The sequence below is a fragment of the Symphodus melops genome (assembly GCF_947650265.1).
Source record: "Symphodus melops genome assembly, chromosome: 18".
NCBI classification, from domain to species: Eukaryota; Metazoa; Chordata; class Actinopteri; order Labriformes; family Labridae; genus Symphodus; species Symphodus melops.
Window position 1 is genome coordinate 20,439,129 of NC_136708.1, and position 13,711 is coordinate 20,452,839.

Here is a 13,711-nt window from a genome sequence, read left to right on the forward strand (position 1 = left end):
GAACAGCACTAGTGAATGGACGTTTCGCGCATGCGCACTAAGGCACAGCAACGACAGCTCCCTAACAACGGACAAAGCTTGACACTGTGGATTTAAATCGCGGACGCTTTAATAAAAGCGTTTCTCGCTCACGCCTTCAATGGTAAGACGTGTTTTCGGTATTTCTGTCAGTAATGAATGCTTGTTTTTTTTTTACAGTTAGCTTTTAAAAGTGAGATGGCTTTTTACACGATGCCACTTCAATCCCCACTTCAACGGCTACTGGCGCCGACTAAACCCTGGAGAGAAAAAACTTTCATGTCCTGTACAAACTGAGCCACTTATAGCAAGCTTGGTTTCATCAACCACAGTCAACCATACACTAGTTGTTAAACATAAATGCTAAATAGACAATAATTTAATGTGTCAAGAAAATGCAAACATATCGACCTTGTCTGCTAACGCTTGGATGCTAACACTGTGTTATAGAGCCTCCAGGGTGCCGTCTAAATGCTGGAGCGATATGCTTCCGATTGTTAAAATTGCTCAAAGCGTCTTTTGGCGAGTGTACGTTGCATTATATTAACTAAATACTTGTGTACTCTTATTCGCAGAGCAAGTGCAAACACTTTGGCTTTGTTCAGTAAAATCCCACTTCACCGTTTTGCCCAGGAAATAGTCTGATGCCACACTTATAGCAAATTGTCCTCGGCTCGGTTATTTGCTGGACTCAGCTAGCATGTTATTGTCTGCGGTCAAAGTTTACAGACGATCGAGAGAGGGGGTTACCTCCAGGTCTCAGGTGATGCTTTCCTGGGTGTCTGCCAAATAGGAGCTAACTTGCAGTTGGCAGCACAAACACAGATCACGCTAAGGTGTTTGCACATAGAGCATCACTGGCCAGGTTTAGGATTAGCACATTTACAAAACATGATCCAAATACAAACTGCGAAATCATAGCTGTATTTATAATATGCAGAAAATAAATAGTATCTGAGACTTTTACATTTGATGCAACCAATGTGAGGAGCCTCTTTCAGATTTACATGAAACTTAATTACTTGAACTAAACTGAAGTACACCAGATTTATGCTGATCTTTTGTGTAAAGCTTTACTTTGCAAGCACCATATCTTTATGATTATTTGTAACACACAAACTTTTCACACTGTAAATGACTTCTTAACTTCTACTTTATCTTTGTGTTACATTGATACCCACTGGACTTAAAATGTATTTTCTTTCATGCAACATATGTACATTTAGAGTTTTTTATTATTCTTCATATTTGACATTTTTTAAATTCTGTTTTATATATATATATTTTTTAAGCCTTGTTTTTTCTTTCGCACCAATACACCAAGGCACATTTCTCCAATTTCTTTCCAGACAATCAACCAATCCCACTATTATGTAGAAAGTTATTGAAGCGGGCGATAGCTGACCTCTGTGAGTAATGGCCTTTTCACATGAGGCTCAATCCTTTCATACGGTACTTAGGTTCAGCTAGTGGCAGTATGCAGATTGTTCTTTTGCACAGAAACAACAATGGCAAGTACTCGCGGATTGAGTCCGCCCTGCTAACCGTCTTTTTGTTATTTATGAGACATCAACAACGACCCTCTCTCTACTTCCACATCCATCGTGCAGCTCAGAGGATGAAACGGGCCCGTGCCGTGTGGATGCGTTTTATTTTCAAGCTTCAGGAGCGGAGTCGTTTAGAATGACGTCTTGTGGCGGTCTATTTTGTTTGAGCACAGATATGTTCACATCTCCCGTGGACAGTGTATACATGAATCGTGCTCGAGAAGACCTCTTCAAGTGGACTCAGATACTGCGCCCAAGTACGGTTCGTTTGTTTTGACGCTGATCAAATGAACTGGACTTTAGGCTCAAGCGTACGTGGATCCGGGCCTGGGTCCTCCCTAGTTTGAATCTAGCCAAAGTCTTTAAGATTTGCAGCTCGAATTAGAAAATATTGAATACACTAATTTCTTTAAACTCAGACAAATGCACCCAAATAATGTGTATCCTTTTAAAGTCTGTAGCATGTTAGATGTTTCAAGCAACTTTTTTAAGAAAGCATCTGGACGCTGCTCGACTGTTATCTTTTCTCTTTTGTCAAATAGACACGAACCTATAGGCAGCATCAGATGTTTACATGGCTGATCTGTTATTTTGCTGATCTGTAGTGACCTGATAGTGCACCACGTTGGATAAGACAGCGCTTACCTGAAGCACAGACTGGTGAATGATCCTTTATCAGAGTGATGGTTCCCCTCTGATAGTGTGATTGTACCCGAATGTTGTTGAGATGCTGGCAAAGTTAAAAAGTGAGCGGCTCTGTTAACAGGGGCGACAGCTGGAAGGATGATTGGGTTGATAATATTCAATACTGTCACGCAAAAGATAATCAGCTGCAGCAGTGCAGATCCACTGGGAGTCTCTTGCTTTGGTGAAACGTGCAGTAAGGCTGCAGGTTTACTGGTGCTTTGACTGCTCTAATCTGTGAAATCTTAAATTGATGTCGAGGATAGAAACAGATCGTCTTGACAAATGTGTTCTGGTTTGCATTAGCGGTCCATCATCAGTGATGCTAAATTGTGTTGTTGTGTTTTGGTTGTTGGAAAACCTTTCGAGATCAGTGCACCAGAGTGTCAGTGCATAAATCTAATCCTCGAATCCATTTACTGTGTTCTGAAAGAAATGTTGTATTTTATTAATCCCTTCACATGAGTGTGCATGCAGGGTGAAAGTTTTTGTTTCTGAACTGTCGGAAGCTGCTGGTCTGACTTGACCAGTGCATTGAAAGGGAATTCTTTTTCTCTATCTTTTTCGGCTTATCCAAATATTCGTCTGCCCTGGAGAAAACTGCCCGTCACTTTGAAGGACACACTGTTCAGCCACATGCTGAATTTAGAGATTAGTACCAAACAAATACCAAATGTTGTTTTCTTTTCTTGAAAACAAGAATCAGTGCATCCCTGCAGAACTACATTACTTACTGTCCCACTTTTATTCATCCAAACATTTTAGCTTCTGCTCTTTGTATATCGCAACTGGTCGTATTGTGAACTCAATATTTGGATTTAATTTTGCAGCTCTAAAAAGCAAAGCAGCTGCATGACATTGTTTTCAAGATTTCTTTTTGACTAAATCCCGTTTAAGCTTAGGATCACACAACTTATTCAGAATCATGCCGTGCATAAAAATATTTTTGTTAACTTTTCAGAAAGTCATCATTTGCTGGCCTTATTTTTTTCGCCGAATGTAACCCTTTTTTTTTTTAATTCATTTTCTAGTTCACTTTCATAAATCTTGCATAAGCTGACATTTGCTTCGATGGTCAGGTGTCACACTTTTGACTCAGAACGTGCACAATTAACGGCAGCCTCGCACTTTCACGCAGTTTTGAGTTAGCTGTCTGACCTAATTTCTCCTCCTGTGTCTGAGTTATGTCAGTTAGATAAATGTTCCCTGTCTCCCTCTGTGGGAGGAAAGGCCATTTGAGCGAGCAGTGGACAAAAGGAGGCTAGATCTTATCCCCTCGGGGCTTCTATTGATACGACAGCTTGCACCGGAGCACCTAATGCTCCCGAAGAATATGTTTTCATTGAATGAAGGTTAGGTCACATGTAAGATGGCACTCTTCCTTAATCCCACCATAAACACAAGCAAAGTGGTTGATTTAAGGAAACGTCAGCCCCACACGTGCCTCACCTGCAGGTCTCGTGCGGGAGATTAGACCACCTGGGTGCCCCACTTCCTCCCACGCGGCCACCTCCCTGCTGATCCCCTCCTGCGATAAGAGCAAGTGAGGGATGCATACGTGAGCCATTTTCTTATTATTTTTTTTGTTTGTTGTTTTTTTTTTGTTTTGTTCTTTTGGGACAAGGGGAGGGGAGAGTCGGACCTCAGAAAGCTACATAAGGCCTCATCCCTGGTCATTCATCCTGTGCCTGTGTGTGTCTGTGTGAAGCAGGGTCCCGACACACTCTCCAGGTGCAGAGAGTAGGCTGTGTGTGCAGACATGTCGGCTCACTCAGCTGCAGAGATGGATGACTCGCAAGACCTGCCCGAGCTGCCGGTGAGTCCACCCACCGCCACGCCAGCTCAGCGTGGAGGGATGCATGCACAGATTCTGCAGAGACTGCAGATTGCTTTTTCATTCAAAGCTATTTAAGAAACGTGCTGTTTTTTAATTGAAGATTTTGCAGTCGTTAAATCACAGATAGTGTTGTTATATAAGCATCAACATTGAAAGTGTTTTTAGGATTCAGGAGGTGCTGGTTTCAGGTGTCGTAAAATTCAAAGTTGATGTGGATTTCAGTTGATTGCACGATGAATGACCAAAAACTTCCTTTTCAGCAACTAATACCAGAAAGTAATTTCAAAACTGGGAATGCGTTTGAAGGTTGTTTTCATTTAGCTGTTGTTGTGAAAGCAACGTTATTTTGATGGTACACCATTGATATAAAAACAAAAAGAAGAGCATTCATAAAAAGAACTATACATCTCTTGGACTTTTTAAATCTAAAACTCTTTTGTGTCTTTGCAGACGAAGAAGGCAAAGCTTGATGGTGGTCTGGACAAGGAGCCACGGTGAGTTTATAGATTTGTTTGGAGTGGCTCCTTGCACATTCTACGTCTTTCTGACTATTATTTAAGTCAGAGACTCTTGTCTTTGGCCTGCAGTGGATGTGCTTTAATTTGAACAACTGCTTTATTGTCTCCAGTGCTTTAGGCGAGGATGGGAGTCCAGCGGCTGTGTTAGGGTCGTCGGAGCAGGAGAGCACCTACTCTGCACTGGCCACGGCACAACTCGATCCGAGTTAGTATAAAGTGACAGGCAGCCCTCATCCGAGTTCACTGAAAACGCAATCACATGAGACCATGACAGATTTTGTGTTTCATCGTAGGTGATCAGGAGCAGCCAGGTGGAGAGGCAGCAGCTCAAGCGTGCAGCGACTCCATGAACTCCTATGCACATTCAGGTAGGAGCGAAAACATTTGTCATGACGCGTCATGATTTAAGAACCAAAAGATGCTCTTGTACATGGAGCTGAGGACATGTGGTCTTTTTTTTTTTTTTTTTTTTACAGCAACGGACACGACGGCCACATCTGAATACACCCAACAGGTTTATCAAGGAAGCAAGTGAGTTCACTGTATGGAAGAAGAAAGTCTCTGATTTATGATGACAATTAAAGAACATGACGTATAGGGTCGTCACGATACAAGAATTATTAATGCAATACTACGAAGAACAAATAATCAGTATCAATACCTGTTATGATACCACAGCAACAGAACTGGGTAATTTCTTGTTCGTTTTTTTTATTTTGCAGTTCGTAATTTGTTCTCTCCATGTTTCCTTTAGCCCATCAGTGACGTCGTACCCCAGCCAGGTGGCCTTCCCTCCTCTGGCCCAATCCACTGTGTACTCTGCCTTCCCCCAGACCGGTCAGACCTACGGCCTCCCTCCCTTTGGTTAGTCCCGTCTTTTTCCTCTTTAACGGCACATTTTAACAGTTTCTGCTCACTAAAAGCCCAGCATCACACCGCTGTTACTTTGCTTACCAGGCTTTTCTGTGCTTTGCCGCTGTCGAATCAGCTTTTAAACTCTGCTTACGAAACCAAAAAAATCCCACCTTGACTTTTACCTTTGCCATGTTTTCAGTGGCTCCCTCCTTTCGCTGCCTCCTTCACTCTGCTTCTATTGCTCTCTTTCCTCTTCAGGTGCTATGTGGCCAGGCATTAAAACAGAGACAGGGCTGCCTGAGGAGCCCTCTGGTGGCCAGCCTGGGTTTCTCAGCTTCAGCACCGCATATACCTCAACCCAACCCAGCCATCTGCACTACTCATACCCCAGCCAAGGCAAGCTCCAACCTGCAACCTGACTGTCTCACAACAAACCGCTGACACATTTGCTGCTTTACGAGAAGCACTCACAAGAAGCTCTGTTTTTCCTCTCTTCTTTTTTTAAAACCTGAGGTAATGCTCTAAAGTCCTCTGCTTCCCCTCAAGCGCCGTTTAATTGAGCCATGTCTGTCTCCAGGCTCAAGCTTCACAACATCCAGTGTGTACTCCAGCATCCCTTCAGCGACCGCAGCCACCACAGCCTCCCCCACGGCGACCCATCAGGTAAGGTGTCCGGTGTTTTTCAGAAAATGAAGAGCCAGACTCGACCTCTGTGTTTAAACTGAGGGGAAGAAAAAAAGGGAGAGAGCGCGTTTAGATCAATAAAGGAGTTTTTAAATAAAATTCTTGAGCTGTCTTAACTGACATCAGCTCGTCTGAATCTCCCTCTGCAACCTCAAACCCTCAACGAAGCCCCTCCCACAAAATGACACACCAGACACACAGCAGTTGTGATCCAAAGTGAACTTTAAAAGTAGAGGGAGATGCTCTTCTTCCAACAACTCTCCTTCGTTAAACACAACAATTGTTTTGGTTTTGTTTCTTTTTTCATCCTGCAGGAATTTAGCAGCTATAACTCCCTGGGACCGAGTCAGTTCTCTCAGTACTACACTCTGCCTCCCAGCTACGTGCCTGCCGGCCTGCCCAGCAGCGAGGACCACGGCACCGGTGTGGGAGCGGCCGGATATTCAGCTGATAAGTCAGAGCAGGCAGCTTCAGCTGGACTACCTCCCAGAGGTGTGTTTAAGACTGATTTCTACCCAGTAGTGAAGGCAGCTTACATCGTGGAAGCTGTTAAAGCACCATGCTCTCCCCTTGTATCCACTGCACTACCTGCACTGTTACGTCTGAAATGTTGTCTTCTTACAAGCTGCTTTTGTACCAAAGAAATGTATCAATCAGTACTAATCTCCGTATTTCTTGCGCTCAGATGCATCTCCACCAGAGAACCTTCCGGCAGGAGCAGCTCTTCCAGCAGGAGTGTGTCTCCCCGCTGCAGCCCAAGATCAGGACGAGGTTGGACGCAGGAACTCTGTTGGCAAGGCGAAAGGAAAAGCCAAGAAGCCTGAAAACTCTTCACCGACGGAGACTGACCTGGAGGTAACGGCTGACTTCTCTTTCACAAACCTTCAGTCAACCGTCGCTCCGTCTGTGACTGAGCAGCTTTTTAGAGTTTAACAGAGTGCTGAATTCTGAAAAGGGGTTTTCAAACTGGGGCTCCAGACCCTCTTAGGGGGTCGCCAGAGAGTGTTAGAGGGCTCACTGAAGCTTGGAGGGAAGAGGGAGTAAAATGGGACAAACATTTTTTTGTTTTGTTTTCTTTTTGTTTTTTTAGATGTGATGAATCACTGCTGCGATCTTTCATTGTAAAAAAAACACAAAAAAACTCGAGCCAATCAGAATCGAGGAGACTCTATAAGTGACACTAATGTGTAAGAAAATTGTTCAACACTGAGAAGTAGCTACCTGTCTTCTCATTATATGGACACCTGCTAAAGAGCAACAGCACAGAATGCTAAATCATGTCATCATGAGCCAGCACACAGAAACGATGGCTTCATTAAGTCACAATTAGTTTGAAGTGACCAAATGTGTTCTCGGCCTCGAGCTTCATATTTACCTTGTTGAAGTCCAAAGACTCTCAGAAATGTTGTGAGAGGAGGGTTAATGCTTTATGGCGGTGCATGGTAACGTTTGGGAACCCCTGGTCGAGAACAAAACTCCAAGTTTGTTACCTGAAGACTCGATACATGAAAATTACAGCAGAGCCTGAAATCATGATGATGTTCTTCCCTGCTGTTTTTAGCGTATTTTCCTGTGGGACCTGGATGAGACCATTATCATTTTCCACTCTCTGCTCACTGGCTCCTACGCACAGAAGTTTGGCAAGGTTTGTTTCTCTTTAAGCTTTTAAAATGTGAACACATGCACGTTCAAAAAGAAAAGGTCTGAGTCAGGTTTCATTTGTTCAGGACCCGACAACGGTGCTGAACTTGGGCCTGCAGATGGAGGAGCTGATCTTTGAGCTGGCAGACACTCACCTCTTCTTCAACGACCTGGAGGTACAGTCGGAATGAAAAGTGACTCAGGAGTAAGTCCTTAAAGCTGCAAATGTGGGATCTATAACGTTCCTGTGTTTCAGGAGTGTGATCAAGTCCACGTGGAGGACGTCGCCTCTGACGACAATGGACAGGATCTGAGGTGTCTAACTCACTGTCATAATACGTTACGATGACGACCTCATCACATCTCTTCGGGAATCTCACTCGGGTGTGTTTCTGCCTTCTTTAGTTCCTACAACTTCCTGGCCGATGGCTTTAACGGTCCCAGCGGCGGAGGGGCTTCAGGGACCACAGCAGGAGTCCAGGGAGGTGTGGAGTGGATGAGGAAACTGGCCTTTCGCTACCGCCGTCTAAAAGAGCTCTACAACAGCTACAAAGGGAACGTCGGAGGTGAGCTCATGTCAGTGTGTAACGTCTGTAGTTTCAAGTCATAGACGGCTGCCTGGGACTTATTCGGATGAGGCCAGCTAACGGCAACAGAGCACAGATGGCCGACAGTCTTGTTTACACTCTGTAGGTACAGCAGGTACACGCAACACATTCCTACACTTCCAACAGGCTGGAACGCAGCGCGTCACCCTGACTTGTAAATGTCAGGCGTGTACATACATTACAAGTGTAGACACTTGGCTGCTCTCCACATAAAGATCTACTGCTGTGAGGTGGCAGACGCGTGGAAAACATGATTCTCTACCAAATGAATAAAGAGATGAAGACGAATGAATTCAAACACTTTGAGTCAACACATCCACATGTTCACAAGTGTTTTACCTGCACGTTGTTTAGATTTGAATGGTCTGTTGTTGTTGTGAGGAAATCCCTCCCCTCTTATTCCATTCTTTATACTCACTCATATATTCATGACCCTTTAAATGTCCTTTTAAAGGGCTATTCTGGTATTTTTAACTTGAACCCTATTTTTACACATTTTGCCAAGCAGCCATGTTTAAATTAAGAAAAACAATATTACAAAAAGAGAGAGACAAAGTTTGTTGCGTCATTAATATTTTTTTCAAGCCACCAAACTCCACACACTGAATCAGCTCTGGAGCCAGTTTGAGGACAGCTGTTCAGTCTCTTTGCGTCTGTCTGTGTTCAGCCCAGGAGCTCAAATAAACACAACTGTGATGTTTGGGTCTTTCCACTTTGAATGGAGTTTCTTTTTTCAAGGCAAGGCAGCTTTATTAATAAAGCATCTTTCAGACGTCATCCTCGTATGTTGAACCACTTAGGACTTATAAAGTGAAGTGTGCTGCACAGTCATGTCTCACCTGATTTGATGATGTAGTTATCTAATCTATGTGTTGAGTTTGTTATAACAGCTGCACAATCCAAACAATGATTCTGTATGTTGCATGTTGTTGTTGTTTTTTCAGGCCTGTTGAGTCCGATGAAAAGAGATCTGCTTCTCCGTCTGCGCTCGGAGATCGAGAACGTCACAGACGCGTGGCTCGGCACGGCGCTCAAGTCTCTGCTGCTCATCCAGTCCAGGTCTGAGTCGTGTCGTGTCGTTAGAGATCAGGCATTGTGAGTCGTTAGATTACAGTCCGAGTTGTTGTGCTGTCACTGTTGGAGGTTTGATGACGAACTAAACAAACCCTAGAAACTGTGGGTAAGGATAGAAGTTGAAGCGAGGCTGTGATAAATCTCATCAAAGGAAATAGTTTGTGTAATGTGTCAGCTGTATGTTCTGCAGTTTATCTGAAACAGAGCGAACTCTGTCAGCTCCAATAATTCAAACGTGAAGCTTTATTTCCATCCCACCGTCTTGATTCCTGCGTGCGTCTCTCACGTCGCACCAACAGGGGGAAGTGTATGAACGTGTTGGTCACCACCACTCAGCTGGTTCCAGCTCTGGCCAAAGTGCTTCTCTACGGCCTGGGAGACGTCTTCCCCATCGAGAACATCTACAGCGCCACCAAAATAGGTACAGGCGTTAAACCTGGAGTGAAGTGTGGAGATGCTGCTCGCTGGCTTCTGTTCTGCCCCTCATGTCTTCGTCTCTGTTCTCTTTCGCGCAGGGAAGGAGAGCTGCTTCGAGAGGATCGTCTCTCGCTTTGGGAAAAAGGTGACCTACGTGGTGATAGGTGACGGTCGAGATGAGGAGTTTGCAGCGAAACAGGTGAACTTCCCGAGCTTTCTTTGCCCCTTAAATCCAGCCTGCTTGTGTGTAAAATTGTACTTTAAACATTTGAAGAGTTTGACAAACACAAATGAACACGGGACTTGTCAGGTAGAGTCTTCCTCTCCGATTTGTTGACCAAAATATATGAACTGAAATACGCCTCGTCTGTGAAGCACTTTGCCCAGTTAACTCGACTTGAGCTTGACTCTCCTCCTAAGATGTTACTTTGTGTCTCTGCAGCACAATATGCCTTTCTGGCGGATCTCCACTCACGGCGACCTCGTGTCTCTACACCAAGCGCTGGAACTGGACTTCCTGTGAAGGAGGCGGCGTTGAAAGTCGCTCACTAAAAGGGAATTAGTCGGTTTGTGGAGCGACGTTGCGTTAGAAAAAAAAGAAAAGAAAAAAAACCCTCCAGGACTCAAACGGCACACAATCGTATATAAGAGATGCCGATCTGCCTGACGTGTGAAGACTTTCTGTGTGATGTGTGACGGTGACGTACTGAGGCGGACTTTGGGTCGGAGCTGACTGTGAGAAACGGACTGGATGCATCATTTGGTTTGAGGGAAGGTTCCTCCAGCACTCCCTCCTGTACGGCAGCTAACCTCAACACGGCTCAAACTGGCACTGAAACGGACACGAAAGGGAAGACCTCTTTTTGCCCCCCCCCCCCCCCCCCCCCCTCCTTCAAGTATCACAAGCTGATTTCACACATGCGCTCCTGAAAATGTTCTCGAAAGACGTTTGAATAAAGGGACCCTGTGACGCGGCAGAATCCGACACTGTGATGTTACTTTACATCAAAAATCGTCCAATGAGCGAAAAAGAACATCCAGGAGAGCAGACGAGAGGTTTGAAGTAACTTCATCACTTGATCAACATTATACCGGTCACCCTCCCTGCGCCTTCTCGCTCATGCTTAATCTGTCCTGAATATTAACACGTCAGCTCATCCTGACTTCACACGGACATTTCTCCTCAGGATGCTGACAGGAAGAAGCTGCAGCAGTTGAGCTGAAAAACTCCTCTGTAGTTTTCACACATGCTGAAAAACTTCCTCAGAGTCCCTGAAGTCCCAACATCTTCAAATGTGTATCTTGTATACGCACACAAAACTGACCCTGTGCACAAGATTAATAAAAAATACTTTTTGGGACTTCAGGAGCTCCGTAGAAAACAGCCAAAGCTTTTCTTTTTTTTTTGACTCTGTTTAACTGAAATAATAATTTCAAAGCACAGAACTCTTTTTGGGTCGTTTTTCTCTCGTTCAGTCTTTTTTTTCAGTATCAAATGACTCTTTTCGTTGGCCTCTTATGTAACCTTTCACGTCTTTAACAAAAGGTACGACATCGGGTAACAAAAAAAGAACTCTGTCATGACCTCCTCTCCTGACCCGACCTCAGCATGAGTCAGCTGCTCTGACCTCCGTTTGTTCCTCTCTCGTTGTGTGTGTGTGTGTGTGTGTGTGTCATCTGTGGTCAGAGTGTGTGTGTGCAGCTGAGAATCATGCTCCCTCAAACTCCTGACAGAGCGATGGGGTTATTGTGAACTGCACCATAGCTCTTTTCAGCCATATTGTTTCTGTAACATCTGCGTCGAGAAATCGCTTTGCAAAGGAGCACGTGACGATGTATCGCACAAACGCAGTCCTAGTAGACGGGCAGCTAAACGCTGCAGATACTCGTGTTTGGAAGCGTCAGCAGCAGCAGCACCCAGCGCTCTGCTTCACCTCCAGGACGCGAGTCCTCCGTCATGTTTCCTGCCTCCAGAGGCCCTTTTGTCTCGTAATCCGTCCACGCTCACACCTGTCAGCCTCTGACTCAGCTAAAACATTGTGAGGAGGGTCAAAGCTCGTTTTAAAAGCCATCACCCGAAAGTTTCCCGCTGTGCTTCTTGGCCGCTGCAGCGTCTAAACGTCACGTTCCCTAACGCAGTTTTAGTCAGCTGATCTGTCGAGTTGTGGGAAGAGATTGTTGACGTGTAGTCGTACGAGTTGGAGAAAGCAGGATTAAGAATTCAACATTTCAGGAAGAAGCAGTAAAATGTATTTTATTCTCTTAAATGTTTTTTGCGAGAAACAAATCCATTTTTGGTGAAGCACCGGTGCATAAAAGCAAAAGATGTACGTTTGTTTCTGAAGACGTAATCGAGAGAGAGTTCTCTGCAGGATATCAAACAGTTCTTTAATCATTCTGTAAAGAAAACTGAACAAGTCTATCCGTTCAGATTTTCCTTCTGGTCTCAGCGTCTCTAATTAAATATTTGCTGTTCTGTGTCGGCTTATTTCACCACTCGGTGTGCGGTGTGATCAGCCCATGCTAATTTAAGTGGATGTAATCTGGTATGGATTACTTTGGGCTGCAGGATCTTTTATATGCACATTTTAGTTTTTTTACAGATCAACCAATTTAGCTGTTTTTCTCAGTCCGTCCGCCTGATGTCTTTTTTTAGTTCGACCTCTTCGAGCGCTCAAGTTGAAAGTTTTTCAACTTTTCAGAAAGGCGCTGTTGACGTGACCGGCGTTCTTTTCCAGATGTTTGATATTCCCCATAGTTTATCCTCCTACATGCCACGACCTCTTTGCTCGGTGTCTGATTGGGAAGCAAACTAAAATGTAAAACATTCAGTAAAAAGTAACAGCAGAAAATTATGTAACTTTCTAGTTTCAGAGGTCTCAAAGATGCAGCGAGACTTGCGAAGATGAATTTTATTCATCTTATTAGACCGACGTTTTCGGCTCGTGGCCTTCGTCTGGGCGGTCTGATGAAAGTATTAACGTTGATCTTCACACTACAAGTCCTGCTGGATCTTTTTCGACCTCTTCGAGCCTTTTCACGCTTCATGCTCCTCGTCGGGTTCCAGGTCGTCATGACAACTCACAATCCTTACAAGTCGTACGGAGGGGGAGAAATGCCCGTGCAATACTTTCCTACTTTTCTCATTTCCTGCATTTCAACGGTTATTATTTGTTTCATGCATCGACAAAAGCGGGGGGGGGGGGGGGCGGAGCGGAGCGGAGCTTGAGGAGCGAACAATACTGAGCCTGAAGACGATTTACACACATGCAGCTCGACCGTTACGAATGTGTAGTTTAATGTGTTAGTGTGACTGTGCATATTTATATTGTGCCTTTTAATCATCATCTGTATGTGTAATCTCAAAGAGGAAATATGTACCTTTGTTTTTTCGTTTGATACATGTATCACTGCGTTAGTGTATCCAAAGTGTTACCTTACTCTTTTTATTTTAACTCCATACGTTTTTTTCTAAGTGCTGTTGGAACATTTTTTTTTTCTATCTTTTGTTTGATTTTCTTGTCTGCACTGTATTCAAAAAGTGTCTTTTAAGATGATTCTCAGTCCCCTTTTATTAGCAGATCAGGTTCCAACATGTAGATATCTCAATCTGACGGGACGAACTAAAAGCGTTGCGCCCGTCACCATCTCATCGTCAACAACCATACCTGCTTTGTTTTACGTCATTGCTTTTTTTACCGATTTTCTGTTTTTTCTCGCTGTGCTCAACATCGACGCCTAGAGACAATCACGAGTCACATCGGGCTACGTGGTGTTTTCAACGCAGCTCTGAAATGCTTACTGAATGTGTCTTCAGTTTCTTTCTTA

The 13,711-nt window shown here is 44.2% G+C and overlaps 1 protein-coding gene across 1 annotated transcript; it reads left to right on the forward strand.

The window, feature by feature from the left end:
* Window positions 1-32: 32 nt before the first annotated feature.
* Window positions 33-11,334, forward strand: eya3 (EYA transcriptional coactivator and phosphatase 3). The gene is made up of 19 exons (XM_079367759.1): window positions 33-142; window positions 3,961-4,065; window positions 4,537-4,580; window positions 4,715-4,809; window positions 4,898-4,972; window positions 5,081-5,135; window positions 5,359-5,468; window positions 5,718-5,855; window positions 6,037-6,122; window positions 6,458-6,635; window positions 6,829-6,998; window positions 7,705-7,788; window positions 7,871-7,960; window positions 8,041-8,099; window positions 8,190-8,350; window positions 9,337-9,451; window positions 9,766-9,887; window positions 9,982-10,082; window positions 10,326-11,334. Exons 2-19 carry the CDS (start codon window positions 4,009-4,011, stop codon window positions 10,404-10,406), a joined length of 1,821 nt encoding a protein of 606 aa, XP_079223885.1. The 5' UTR covers window positions 33-142; window positions 3,961-4,008; the 3' UTR covers window positions 10,407-11,334.
* The last annotated feature ends 2,377 nt before the right edge of the window (window positions 11,335-13,711 follow it).